Source organism: Sminthopsis crassicaudata, chromosome 2 (assembly GCF_048593235.1).
Source record: "Sminthopsis crassicaudata isolate SCR6 chromosome 2, ASM4859323v1, whole genome shotgun sequence".
NCBI lineage: Eukaryota > Metazoa > Chordata > Mammalia > Dasyuromorphia > Dasyuridae > Sminthopsis > Sminthopsis crassicaudata.
Window position 1 is genome coordinate 652,644,665 of NC_133618.1, and position 15,882 is coordinate 652,660,546.

At 34.8% G+C, this 15,882-nt stretch overlaps 1 protein-coding gene across 1 annotated transcript in view; it reads left to right on the forward strand.

Annotated features, from left to right (window-relative positions):
- Positions 1–15,882, forward strand: part of KCNMA1 (potassium calcium-activated channel subfamily M alpha 1) — an 893,014-nt gene that overhangs the window by 602,083 nt on the left and 275,049 nt on the right. The window contains 1 exon segment of the mRNA XM_074296747.1: positions 2,748–2,823. Coding sequence (XP_074152848.1) covers positions 2,748–2,823 — 76 coding nt within the window.

Here is a 15,882-nt window from a genome sequence, read left to right on the forward strand (position 1 = left end):
TTTCCTTCATTCCTAAAAGCTATCAGGGAGAAAAAGTTCTGTTGGTTTGAGCTGTAGACATACACACTCAATTCTGACTTAATAGCTAATAAAAGACTTTCCATCACCATGGAATAAACTGATAAGAGATTGTCAGCAGATATGCCCAGAAGCAGAATCATCAAACCTCCCTCTATAGGTTAAATCTCATCAGTTTAGAGAACATTATTTATTATATAAAGGGACCCTCATTGTCTAGTCCCCTATTATAATTGTTTCTGTTTAATTCATTTTGTGCCAGTTCATATAAGTTTTTTCATGCTTTCCTGTGTTCAGTGTTTATCCTTTCATACAGCTCAGTAATATTTTATTATATTCATGTACCACAATTTGTCTAGCTATTTTAAATGAATGGATATATAGATGTATATTATATACATATATATGTATATAATATACATCTATATATCCATCAATATAGCCAAAGAACTCTAATTCATTCTCTCTCTCTTTCTCTCTCTCTCTCTCTCTCTCTCTCTCTCTCTCTCTCTCTCTCTCTCATGAGACTCAAAGAGTTTATAGTTCTTTTATGCCAGAGAATAGAAAGAGTTAATAAGAAAGAAAGATATCTACATACATTCCCCCCCTCCCTTTCTTTTTTTTTTTTTTTAAATTGAGGTTAAGTGACTTGCCCATGGTCCCACAAGTGCCTGAAATCAGATTTGAACTCAGGTCCTCCTGACTTTAGGGCTGGTGCTCTATCCACTGCTCCACCTATCTGCCCCTTTCCTTTTCATTTTAAAACTCCTTAAAAAGTAACTCCTAATTCTTGACTTTTATTTCCTTTCCTTATATTCCTTTCTCAATATTTTCCTAAATTTTTTCTCCTTTAGTTATTGTGAAATCACGTCCCTCTTCCTTTTTCTGTTCTCCTACTTCACCGACCATCCAGTTCCATTTGCTAGATCTATTTCCTAAGTCATCTACATGGTTATTTACCAAAATTTTATCTTCCTTCTCCTTTTTTTCTGGCTTTTATACATGCTATTGTTCTTTTCTGAAATGTTTCCCTCAATCTTTGAGAATGTCTTATTTCCTTTGAAACCCAGTGATCACAGTGATGTCTTCTGGAAGCTTTTCCTGTTCCTCTTATTTTGAAATATTCTCTCTTTCCTTCTGCATAATTACTTTGGAGTTCTATCATCCCATAATAAGGACTATTGATAGAATCAAGGATTAAAACAAAAAGAGCCTTAATGGTCATCTATTGGAGAGATGTCAAACTCACAGCTGTGGAGAAAACATCCCCCAAAACTTCTCAATGTTGCCAGAACCAGATTAATTTCTACTTGGGAAATGCTTAACAAAATAAAAAAAATACAAAGAGATAATGCAAATTTGTGGCTTTTTAAGACAATATATGGCTACTGGGGATCTCCTTCTATTTGAGTGTGACCCATCTTATCTGATCCAACATTTTCATTTTTACAGTTGGGAAATTTAGATTTTGCCCAAAGTTACGTAGTCAATGATAGGGCTAGGATTTGAAGCCAGGGCCCTTGGTTTGCCAATCCAGTAACCCTTCAACTTGGTCTTTTTATATTTAATAGATAATACAATGCTTTGCACATTTTAAAAGTCAGACTTATAATTTATTTCATAATGATGAATTTCTTCTATCAATGTAGATATGTAAGCTTTCTACAACTTACAGCTATACAGGATTGCCTGAGGCTACCGAAAGATCATATAATTTGTCCAGGGTCATGGAATCAGTATGTGTCAAAGGTCAGGCTTGAACTCAGATCTTTCTTAACTGACTTCATCTGCTATATTCTATTCATCTTGTATGTATTAGGAGTTTAATAAGTATGTGTAGGAGGGTTTGAACTAGAAATTATTAGATGACCTTGGAGTGAACTTCTTTTCCCTGACCTTGGATTTGTTTCTCAAGGATTTTATTTCTACTTCCCTCCCATAGATACCTTTTTCTTACCTCTTGTCCCAGCTACAAAAATTACTAATTATGTCTCTGCTGAGACATATTCTAGGAAGATATTGTTGTGTATTTCTTTCAAACAAAGACAATAGAAATTTGCCACCAAGGAGATGAGAAGGGAAAGAAAAAAAAGTAATGTTTAAGTTATTGGGGCATCATCATCTCAAATTTGGGAGAACCAGGAACTGAGAAGATGGAAAGAAATTCTGGAAAAGAAAATTTGTTTTATGCAATTAAGCCTATTTAGTCAAGTCTAATTATAATATTAACAAAGTAATAATGATGATAATGAGTTCAGCAGTCCAACAAATGAGAAGGACATAAGATTTCTTGATAATCTGCTCTTAGCACTGAGGTTGCTGTAAGCCATCAGAATCCTCACTGTTGTTCCAGAGAGAAAATCCTTCCATACACCCAGGGTGACTAGCTGGGAAAGAGTTCTTTGCAAGCAGCGTCAGATGTCTGAGGATGATTTGCTAGGCTGAGCTGGACTGGGCTGGGCTCTCTCAGTCAGAGCTCCCTTTTCAAGGGCTGTAAAGCTTTCCCCTCAGTATCAGAAGGTCTGCTGGTCAGGTATCTGACCAATTTAATAACGTGAGGCTCAAGTCAGTCAAGAATCAAAATGAAGGAACGATTCAAAGGTATTGGATGACTCTCTCATTGCTTACTTCACATCCCATTGACCTTGGCAGCCATAAGTCAGCTGGCACAGTGAGTACATTGTAAACGACCCTCTGAAAATAATGTAACTCCATTTCTTTCTTCCCAGGTTTGAGATTTCTGAGAGCTCTCAGGCTGATACAGTTTTCAGAAATTCTGCAGTTTCTGAATATTCTTAAAACAAGGTAAGCTGACTCATTGCTATGGATCTGCTTCATTTCAGCACTTGTCATCCAGTTATAAATGTTGTGGTTGTTTAGCAACTCCTAGAACTCTTAATTTTGTTGACCTTATAGGTATACTATCTAATGGAAAAAAGTTAGGGAAACTGAGACTTTGTAAAGGGTAGAGATAGTATAACAGGACAGGAAAGTTCAGTATTTGAGTTTTTTTTCCTCAATCGGAGGTTTCTGTATAAAGGACAGAGGAGTGTATGTATTTGAACATGGCTGCAGCTAATGAGTTCCTTTTGTATATTTTTCATTTGAAAAAATGTTTTTTATTAATGAATTTTTTCTTTAGAAAAATTAGAACTATTTCTCAATATACCCCCCCATCTTGATTGAACTGTCCCATGTAACAGAACTGACAATGATAACAAAGCCTGAAAATATATAGAATCATAGGAACTAACTAAGAGCTGGAAAGAAACTTAGATACCAACTTCTCCACCTTTTTTATTTTTACAGATGAGGAAACAAAGGCACAGGGAGGTGAAGGGAATTAAAGTCATGCAGTTTTTAGAAGTGAAATTTTAATCTTGGTCCTTTGACTATAAATCTAGTGCCTTCTCTCTTATATTATACTAGCTTCCAGTTAAATAGATAGAGATATCTATATGAGGATATATATCTATATACAGGCATACAGATATATATATATATATACACACATACACACATAAATATATGCATAATATGTGTGTATACAATCATTTATTTATTTTCGAGACTGGATCTCCCTATATCACTCACTATTTCTCTATACCCTTCTCTATCACTCAGAAATGGCTATTCAAAGGCCTAAACTAAAATTGATTAGTATAGAAGCTTTAGCCTGCTCCATTTTTCTGATCTGGTCAAATATGACTCTTCTTAGATGTCCTGGTAATACATTCTTCCTGGGGGGGTTCACTGAAAATGACTGAATAGCTTTAGTCCTTCAAAAGATCTCACAAACTCAAGTGATCCAAAAACATTAGCTTCCCCATCTAACGTACTGCAATCATGCTTCTTGTTTCCAGTTACATTGTACACCCATAGTACCTTGTCAGTCTATTTCTTTTTAAGATAAAAAATAGTTTATATAGAAATCCCATTTTTAAATAAGGTCTTAATAGGAGCACAGACTCAAAAAACATGGAAAATATTCATTTCCCTTGGATTTTCCCCCAAAAAAGTTGAGTTTCACTGCTTTCTATCTTCCTAAGATTATTCATTGTAATTAATTTGAATTCAGCTGACATTTAATGTTATTTAATTTTAAGAAATAGTATATATACTATTCTCTTGGCAGTCAGTAGTTTTTCCATCAGCGTAGTGCTCATCTACTGTATTATGTACCCTGAGATAGCATTCAAAGAATGACGATGACCATTTATCATGTTGTTGCCTTTGTTTAGTTGTATTCAGTCATGTCAGAGTCTTGGTGATGATCCCTTTTGGAATTTTCTTGACAAAGATACTGGAGTAGTTTGTTATTTCCAACTTATTTGAAGATGAGGAAACTCAGGCAAAATAGGGTTAAGTGACTTAAACAAGGTCATTCAGCTAATGAATGTCTAAGGATAGATTTGAAATCAGGAAGATGAGTTTTTGTAATTTTAGACTTGATATACTATCTACTATGCCACCTAGCTGCCCCATTTTACCTGGGAGATACCTAATGAATGGTGAAAGTCTATGTTTATAGATTAGAAAATTCTTGCCACCATGTTCTAGCACAGCTCTAAATTAAAAATCAAATTTTATCCCAAAAAGAAGTATCTCTTGGAGGGCAATCACAAACCTACACACACACACACACACACACACACACACACACACACACACACACACTACAAAAAGAAAGTCATTTCATTTTAGAGTATATTTTCAATGTTAATTTTTTCTCTAGCAATACCTCTTTAAGATTTAGACTTACTTTAGGGGAAAACTTAAAAGTTGATTCCAATTGTAAACCATGGTGGTGCAATGGATAGAGCACCAGACCTGAAGTCAGGAAGACCTGAGTTCAAATCTAGTCTCAGACACTTAAGACTTCCTAGTTGTGTGACCCTAGGCAAGTCGCTTAACCTCAATTGCCTCGGCAAAAAAAACAAAACAAAACCAAACAAAAAAAATTAACTTATGAATCATGTTGGGAGAGAAAAATCAGGACAAAAGGGGAAAACTACAAGAGAAAAGAAAACAGAAAAAAGAGAAAAATTGATCCTAGCATGTATTTATTTATTTCAGTCTTCATAGTTCTCTCTCTGGATACAGATGGTGTTTTCCATCCAAAGTTTATTGGGATTGTCTTGAATCACTGAACTGTTGAGAAGAACCAAGTCTTTCACACTTGATCATGGCAACAATCTTGCTTTTACTGCATACAATGTATTACTGGTTGTGCTTGTTTCACTCAGCATCAGTTCCTTTTCCCTTCTTTATGATTTGCTTGGAAAATTATACATTTTTAATATGGTAATCTCCAGCCTAAGTGGAATGCCAGAGGTTTTCCATGTGGCCTTAAATGCCAGAATAGAGTTAGAGAACCAATAGGGGGAGATTTCTCTCCTTCTACAAAATTATTGGCTCCCTTATTTCAACAAAACTTAAGCCAAAATCAGAGCAAAGGATAATGGGAGCATAGATTAAGGGAACTTGGAATTCAGCTAGTCTAATGCTTCATTTTACAGATGATAAAACTGAAGCCCAGAGAGGTTAAGTCACTTGGCTCAAAACCATACTTAGACGTGGCATATGACTTGAGCTTGGTGTTCTGACTTCAAAGCCTGTACTCTTTCAACCATATCTCATTACTCATCATATAGTCCCAAAGATCACTAAAATAATGAACTTTAAGAGTAGGCATATATAACATAGAACACAATGAGCCTCCATGCTGTTTGGTAATTGTTCTCTTTCCTCCCAAATCCTCTTTTCTGGTAAATTAGTTGATTTCACTTTACTTTATACACATGGTTATCTCATTCCTACTGGGGTCACTATAAACCTTCTTATTCATTGATGCTGTTAGATGCCCATGAATGCCCCTATCCAAGGGATTAACTCTGATGTCAACCCTTTATTTAACTGAAAAAGTCTTAGAGACTTGTGGGGAAATATGTGGCTAATCATAACCTTTCTCTGAGTGTTACAAGTTAGTGCTGACTCTTTTCTTCTGCCCATTCTCATCCATAGATCCCCAAAGGGCTAGCTATTTAAAGTCTAGTAGATGGGAAACAGAGTCAAATGAAAAAGCCAAAAAAATTATTTTCTTTAATTCCAAAAGATATGGTTTTCATGAGAAGAAAGATCTCTCAATGATGGAACTTAATGATTCTTAGATCTCAAAATAGGGGATGGGAAATAGAAGGGTACAAGCATTTTTAAGAGGCCCCAAATATCAGGCACTGTACCAGGCACTTTCAAATATTATTTCATTTGATAACTACAAAAAGTTTGGAAGGTAGTTCATTATCTTTGTGGACACTGGTTAAAATGACTGTTTCACCAGAATTTTTCCAGTGAGGAGGATAGTCTTTAATTGAACATCATGTAGTAGACTGAAGTGAATCATAATTTGAAAGTCTTCTATTTGTTTACAGCTTTTCAGTCATCCCACTGATTCCAGAGCTAGGAAGATCAGGATAGAGAAGTAGACAGAAGAACAGAGTGAAGGAGAATTTAGAGGACAGTAGGAAAGCAGCCAGAATATATGGAGATTCAAGGAGACAGAAAATTAAGAGACAGATCTCTTCTATGCCATCAGCACCAGGCGTATGCACATTGTGTCCATTGTTGGACAAGGTCACTACCTTCAAAGTGAAATTGTTAGATCCTATATAACTCGGTTGCATAATGCCAAATAAGTTTTGGCCCATTGCCTAAATAAGTTTGAATCTGCTGAGCAAGATTCAGGATTTTAGAAAATAATCATTCTGGAGCCAGAGTTGAATCTGTTTCTCAGATTCAAAGGCTATATTTTGTAATGAAACAGTACAGTTAATCTGAATTATCTCCATGTGGATTATTGACTGAGAATGTTGCCCTTGCTTTTTCTTTTTATGACAACTTTTCTAGTTCTCTGTTGAAAAATTAAAAAAGAAAAAAAGAAAAGAAAGAAAAACTAGGACACATCTCTTCCCCTGCAGCAGCTTGGAAATTTGTAAATATTAAAGTTTGAATTACTTCTGGGGACAAGGAAGACAAAAAAGTGTGTTACTTTGGTCCCCACATTTAACTGAAAGACAATATAGTGGAATAGAGAGTTAACCTTAGTTAGAAAGATGAACTCAGGTTCTGACATTGACATAAATTGACCTTAAGCTAATCCACATCTCAGTGTCCATAATAGCATTTCTTTTGGAAGCATCTGGGATTAAATCACTCCCAGAGTCCCACAGCTAGTAAATGTTTAAGGCCACATTTGAACTCAAGTGTTCTTGACTCCAGGACCAGCCATTTAGCTGCCCCCACATTGACTTTCTAATATTCTAAGTGGCAAAGAAGTCGCTGATCTGTTTTGATAGAGAAAATTTCCTCACCAGAAATTTTTGATACCAATGAAATGTCAGACGTCCAAAAATTGTACTTAATTATGTAATACTGGATAAAATGAAAAATCAAATTGGTTATCAAATAAAAACACCAATCAATTGTTATTATATGTGTCAGCTCATGCCAACTGGGGAAAAATAATACTGCCTCTAGTAGATTATTTTAATCTTTGCTTCTCAGTCTGAAGTCCCCTTCGCAGCAAGGTAGGCACTGTTTCTCTCTCAGGCTTGCTTTTGTGTGAATTCAAGAAATTCCACTTAGAGGCTATTTTAACTATTAGTTGTGGTATGCTATATTTGGAGAATTGAATCTGTTGTTCCTAAATCATATTACAAATGTCGAAGTCAAACATACTATTCTATGATTGGTCACAATTTTGAATGATCATTGCCCTCTATCCCCTCTCCAGGAGAAGATTGAAAGAACTCGCTTTCAGAAAACTATTATTACTGATTTACACCATACACTCTATACACGGTGCTTTTAAGAGTTACAAAGCACTATACGTAGGCAATATCATTTGATTCTCATAACAGCTTTGTAAAAGAGGTAATACATATATTATTATCCCCATTTTACCCAAGTTTAGAGAAATGAATTAACTTTTCTAAGCTCAGAGAACTAATCACAGGGGCCCAGACTTGAACTTCAAGAAGTCATGCAAACCCTCTGGTCCAACTCCCTCATTTAACAGATGAGGAAATTGAGATCCAGTGAGATGGTGACTTTGTCACAGTCATAAAGGTAAGAACATAGGAGATGGAATTGAACCACCATTCTCTGACTCTGAACTAGTATTATCCCACAGGTACTATGCCACAACATAGACTCAGTAGCCTAAGGAAAATTCAGACTAGACCCCACTATGGAGTGTGTTACTATGTAAATAAACATTATTCCTAAGTAGTTTAAAACATGGTCACTGGAGACACACTAATTCTTTTCTAATATAGAAATGTTAGTGTAGTCTTTTATAATTTCATTCATAATGGTTACAGATTATCATTAGCACATGTCCTTAAGAGGCTACAAACTAGACACAAAGCTATAAACATCTGTATCAAACCCTCTCTTTTGTTTCTTATCTATATGACTATGTGTAAGTGACTTCATTTCCCTTAATTTTATTTTCTAGACTAGATAACTTCTAAAATCCAGTCTAATTTTAAAATCTGTAATCCTGAGTATGTATACATATTCAAAAATAAGCACTCTTCCAGTTAAAAACATGTTTTAGGATTTTTAATTTATTAGGAAAATACTGAGAAGAAATATTATGTATATTTTTGAACATTAAAAGTGAGTTTCAATATGACTTCTAGCTTGTATACATTTTAATATAAAATGTCTTTTAAATTAATAATTCTTTGAACATAATTCCTCACATTGTGCCCTATCTATGGGGTTAAGCAGTCTCACTTAAAGGTTACCATTGAGCCCAGCTGACCCATTTTCATATTTAATCTTATCATTCTGAGCTCCTGAATAATCCAACGATACACATATTTTTCATTAAATGATAAAACACCAATCTCTCTTTTTTTTTAGTTGCAAATTTTCTTTCTCTTTACTTACAAATGTAAACTCAAGTCCCTACCCTATTTCATCATTTTTTTTATTTAGTAGATACCTCCTTTCCCAATAGTAATTACTCACATTTCTTTATAAATTAAATCCCTTAATCTTATATAATTGGATAAGTAATTAACTAAATATCAACATCACAATATCAACAATACAACTAATAACTATTCAAAGACACAGATACAGTGTTTTGTCAGGGAGAAAGATCACAGCCAATCACCTCAAACTGGCATTGTAATGACAGATAATATTTTTGTGAGTGAAAATCAGCATTAGGTTTCTCTCAAGGCACCATATGATGTCTCTTTCTTTTAGCAAGATAAAGGTTTAAAAAGCTTCATCATGCAGCTTCCTGCTTTTCTTTCCTTATTTCATGTCATTTACAAATTTGATAAGCTTGGGCTTATCAAGCTTTGTCTTAATATAGGTTTTAATGTTAAAATTATAAATATCACAGATCCCTCTGGGATTTCATGAGGGTGGAACCTTCCTCCACATTGACATCAAACCATTGACAGTTCTTTGATTCAGCTTTTAATGCAGTCCTACTCACTCAACTATTTTATCATTTAGCCCACCTTTTCCATAAAAATATCCTGAGAGATTTTGTAAAATAGCTCATTTGGATCAAGCTAAACTAAACTTACAATACTGCTCTTCTCTAGTAGCAGAGTTGTCTTACAAAAGAGAAAGGGAAATGGCATTAATCTGGAATGGCCCATTCTTGATGAAACAATGCTATCTCTTTGTGATCACTGCCTCCTCTTTTATATTTTACCTTGTTTCTATTTAGTTGATTAGTCATGTCTGACTAATAAGTCCTTTTGTGGTTTTCTTGGCAGAAATACTGGAGTGCTTTGCCATTTCCTTCTCCAGCTCATTTTACAGATGAGAAAACTGAGGCAGAATGATTAAGTGACTTGCCCAGGGTCACACAGTTAGTGAATGTCTAAGATCAGATTTGAACTTAGGAAACTGAGCAGTACTTTATTCACTGCACCACCAAGCTGCCCTAGATGTTCACTTACCTGCCCTTTAAAAATATTTGGAGTTTGTCTGAGAATTGGTGATAAGCTCACTGGTCTGTGGTATCCGGGCTCCATTCTTTTTCCCTTTTTGAAGTGAATTTTGAGTAAATGAAAGCCTAATGTGTTTGTCTGCAATAGTCTCATGCTGAATACAGAATACAGGTGAAATATCGATGTAATAAGTAAGGGACTGTTAACATTTTTCTGTGTGTCTTAGACTCCTTTGACCACCTTGTAAAACCTAAGTTTCCCTTTTCAAGATGTTTTTAAATGCATAAAATAAAATACACAGAATTATAAAGGAAACCAACTATATTTTGACAATATTTTGATTATCAAAATATCAAAAAAATTAGTTCAGAGATCCGAGGTTGAGAATTCTTGATGTAAATGTATGAATATATGTTTCAAATAGATAGATAGATAGATAGATAGATATGTTATATATACATACATATGTCTATGCATTATATACAAATGTGTCTGTGGATATGTAGTTCATTATAGTAGAGAACTATTTTTGTGGAAATTTCTATCACAAAAAGCCATTACAAATTTTCTGAAATTGAGAACCATCACAAGCTGCCTGAGGCACTGAGAAATGATGATACTGGTTCAGAGGTACATAGCTGGGACCTGTTAAGAGCCAGATTCAAAGTATTTCTGATTCCCAGACTAATACTTCCTCTAGTGCATCAGTGGCATCCAACTCAAATAGAAATGGGGCTATAAAACCATACATAAGGATCCCTGCAGGCTTGAAATTGACTTTGAAAACCATATGTTCACATTATTTATGCTCTATTGTGTTTTTATTAATTTTGTTAAATGTCCCTCGATTACATTTTAGTCATGTCCAACTTGTAATTAGGGGTAGTTAGATGACTCCATTATGCATAGAGTACCAGATCTGAAGTCAGGTCATCTATGTGAGTTCAAATCTGGTCTTGGACACTTACTAGTTGTATGACCCTGCAAAAGGCACGTTATCCTGCCTGTGCCTCAGTTTCCTCATCTATAGGATGAGATGGAGAAAGAAATGGCAACCCACTCCAGGATCTTTGCCAAGAAAATCCCAAATGGGATCATGGAAGGTTGAATACTTATGTTGCTGAGAGTGACATTACTCCACTGCATGATGCTGCCTATGTACTATTCCATGGACTAATAACCAAAACCCTGGAAGCTAATGGATGCTTCTGAGCAGAGGATTTTTACACAGATGTTAGGAAAATCTCAATGATCAGGCAAATGTTTTCACTAATCCTCTTCTAAATTTAGACTATAATAGAAATTGCTTTTCTATTAAGGGGATTTCTAGGGGGCCATACATAGATGATAGCAGATACATATGCAAGGGATAAATGGGAAAAATAATTTGACATTTTCCATTTTTGTTTTTTAAGTAGGACCCAAATAGCCTCCAAAATACAGGGACAGAAAAAGAAGTAGGACAAATTTTATCCTTCTTAGTCTCATTTTCACATCTGACTTCCTGTTGTAACAAACTTCAAGTTAACATCGATTAGCATAATACAGCTGCCAACATCATTTCCATCAAACACTTTTCCCAGATGTAAGCCAATAGTATTTTCTGAGCACCTACTATGTGCTGACCATTATGGCATCATAGGAGTCATAATGTGGGAGTATGGGAGCACACTCTTAAGAACACTCCTTGTCCTCTAAGTATTCAGAATCACCATTTTTGAACCTTGTTAGCTGATCAATATGAGGTCAATAGCCACAAAGTGTAATAGATTCTCTTTCAGATCTTATGCTAAGGAATATAACGCCTCTTCCCCTTAGGAGAAGGAAAATTACCACAAGTTACTCTAGCAAAAAAAATGCATTAATTGATAAAAAAATAAAAAATACATTAATTGATAAAAAAAGCAGATAGACTGACAGATACATAGGTAGACTAACAGATAAATAGACAGAGAGATAGACTGACAAATGAACAGATAGACAATTGATTAACAGATAGACAGACATAAAAAAATAAGCCATCATCTCATAACCTAGTGATTTTAAGACATAATCTGGTGATGAACTTTTTTCCATTAATTTGGGTTTTACTTGGTTAATAAGATTGTTTCTTAATATAGACAGGTAGTTAGTAGTAGGTGCAGTTTATTGCAAACTAGGCTAAGAGTCAGAATCTAAGTTCAAATCCTACATCTGATACTTAATAAGTTATATAACCGTGGACCAGTCACTAATTCCATCTCAATCTACATTTTCTTTTTTATAAAATGAGGTGGTTGGACTTAATGGTATTTAAGGTCCCTTCCTGTTCTAAATGCATGATTGTGTGAAACCTTTCCCAACTTGATAGGACACCCCATAGCTTTGAGTCTATTGTTAGACCTTTTAAGAACATAGGTTCCCTTATATACCTGATGAGGAATTTGCTGGAGGTTTAGCCTAAATACCAAAAGATAATTAATCCAATGAGAAGAATTAAAATGAACTTCAGATCCTCTGACAGTTTGAACAAGCCTTCTTATTTCCTAAGCAGCTAACCTTGAGCCATAATTAATTAATTTCTGAGCCATGGGGCCCCCTAGAAATACTAAAGAATGAAATCTTAAATAAATTTAGATCTTGAAGAGCAGAGAAAACCTATCTTTTGGAGCATCTCTCCTTTTTATTTTTAGATTTCAAGTTAACCAACATTTATTAAGCACTGAGGAGTCACAAGATTCACCCTCAGTAGCCTAGGTGACCTTTTATGATTATACTGTTCAAAAGAGTTGTCCACTTGCAGTTATAGAGGAAGTTTCTTCCTAAGCTTCTTAATAATCTGTTGCTTTTTAGATCCTTCTTTCTCGTCTTTCTTAAGGAATTCACATCCCTGTCTTGCACATAAAGATTCCTTGGTCCTTTTTGGACCTTAGTCTTCACTTCCTTCAGCCTCTAAACTTTTGATCTCCTTAAGGTCCTATTCTCATTCCTGTGTTCTAGATGGGAAAAAACAAAAACAAAAACAAAACCCAAAACATGTCCCTTTTCTTCCTGTTTCCTTTAAACTAAACTTGTGATTTTTTGGTAAATTTCTGTTGTGAAAAGTCTATCAATGCACATTGGCACCTCTTCTGAAACTTGGAGAGATAACTGGTGCATTTAGAGTTAAGTGACTTATCCATGTATCCATGTAATTGGTATGTTTCAGAAACAGAACTCAAACCCAGTTCTTTGTAATAGAAACCCTTTTTCCTCTAGGCCATGTTGCCTCTTAATGGGCACTTATCTAGAGGCCTTCAAAGAATCCTGTGATTGCTTTCTTTGTCTTCCCTAAAGGTCTTGGAGGTTCTGCCCCCTAAATTTCTTTCTCTGTCTAGAGTTTGCTCGCTCCTGTTTGTTTTTCTAGAAACAAATACCCTAACCTTTTATTAAAGCCAGTTCTATTACTAATTTCTTTATCTATTGTCCTAGGCTAACCTAAATTTTTTTTTTAATAATAGATTTTCACTTTTAAAAAATACATCCAATGCAAAGATAGTTTTCAGTATCTATCCTTGCAAAAGCTTGTATGTATTTCAATTATTTTTCTCTCTCCCTCATCATCTCCTCTTTCTCCCAATAGCAAGTAATCCAATTTAGGTTACACATCTGCACTTCTTCTAATTTCTACATTTGTCATGCAGTTCAAGAAAAATCTGATCAAAAGGGGAAAAATGAGAAAGGAAAAATAAAAACAAATAAACAGACAAATAGCAACAATATATGAAAATACTATGTTACGATTCACATTCAGTCTCCATAGTTCTCTTCTGGATGTGGATGACTCCATCACAAGTGTCCTGGAATTTGGGTAGCCTAAGTTATGACTTCTAGGGACTATCCCCCCAGTTGTGAGTGCTGCCAGTTCTAAGAGTACCTGCCTACAATACATCTAGTTCCCTTTAAGGAACTCTTCCTGCTGCATTTTTTCTTTCTTTCTTTCTTTCTTTCTTTCTTTCTTTCTTTCTTTCTTTCTTTCTTTCTTTCTTTCTTTCTTTCTTTCTTTCTTTCTTTCTTTCTTTCTTTCTTTCTTTCTTTCTTTCTTTCTTTCTTTCTTTCTTTCTTTCTTTCTTTCTTTCTTTCTTTCTTTCTTTCTTTCTTTCTTTCTGCATATGCATGGATAATTTTTCCAACACTGACCCTTACAAAATTTTTTATTCTAAATTTTCCCCACCTTCCCTCCATCCTCTTCTCTAGCTGTCAGGTAGTCCAATACATGTTAAATATGTTGAAATACACATTCAATCCAATATATGTATACATTTTTATACAGTTATCTTGCTGTGTAAAAAAAAATCAGATCAGAAAGGAAGGAAAAGAAAAAACTGAGAAAGAAAACAAAATGCAAGCAAATAACAAGAGATTTCTCTTACATTTTCTTCCCATTTTTTTTTTGTTTCTCTCTGAGGAAAGTCATTAACCCACTAGAACTGGGGTGACTGAAGTTCCTTGAAGCTAATGAATGTAAACACACCTTTCTGGTCTCAGGTTATTTGTTCTGCCATTTTCCCTTTTTCTCTTGGATTAGTCACTACCCAGGTGCTTTCCCAGGAGCCATAGGATAGTAGGATTATTGGATCATAACTCTAGTGTTTGTAGGGACCTGGAGACCATTTATTCCAACACTCTCATTTATAGATGAGGAAACTGAGGCCTAAGGAGTTTCAATGATTTGCCAAGGTTGCACAAGAAATTTTCTATAATCCTTTACATTGTATTTTTATTCTGAACTCAAAGTGTTTTAACATGTCATAAAAATATCAACCATTTTTACCAAAAGTTTATTATGCTATAATTGGAAATTATTTTTGGCTATGGTAGGAAGGTGGGTATATATGAGTAAAAATCTAGACTTAGGATTTCATTGTGTAGAAATCTCTCTGTGGGAATATTTTCATGAGGAATGATTTAAGTGAAAACTGGGAGACTATCTAGTCCAACCTATTTTTTTTTTAATAATTGAGGAAGATGAGATCCAGGGAGGCTAAGGAATTTTTCTAGTGTTACACATATCAGAGGTGAAATTTGAGCCCAAATCCTCTTGTTTGACAGCTTGTTCTCTTTCTACTATCCTGTGCTATCTCCCCAAGACAAATCATTAACTCTTAGAGGACTGATCATCTTGGAAAGTGACCTGGGGTCTTGAGAAATTTAGAGATTTGTCACTCAGCTGATTCTGTATCAGAGACAGGGCCTAAATTCATGTCTTCCTAGTCTGAGGGCCAACTTATAGTAATAATAATAATAATAATAATAATAATAATAATAATAATAATAGTAATAGTGAATTATAGTAATTTACTACTTCATTATCACAGAGAAATGAATTTAAGTTAGGTGACTTCTAAATGTGACATTCTTCTGGAGAGCTAGAAGAGGGAGCAGAACAGAGAAACTAAGTGGTCTTCTTTCATAATAGATATTGCAAAGTCCCCTTGAACTCAGAACCAGTCTGAAGCTCTGAAGTCTATGTATATATGTATGTTATCTATCTATCTATCTATCTATCTATCTATCTATCTATCTATCTCCATCCATCCCTCTATCCCTCCTTTCATCTATGTATCTATCGGTCTGTCAGTCTGTTGTTCTATCTATCTATCTATCTATCTATCTATCTATCTATCTATCTATCTATCTATCTATTTATTGAGACACTAAGCTGTAAGGCAACGTTAAGAGACTAGTCCTAATACTAGGGGACTCACCAAAGTAGGAGAGGAACTACTGACTACAACAAAAGGAAATTCTGGACCCCATCTATTTAACAGGTATTGAAATCTATTTAGGGTCAACTTGACTCCCAAATATTTATTTATTTTGCTCATTTATCAGTCCATAGATTAATCTAGCCTCTAGA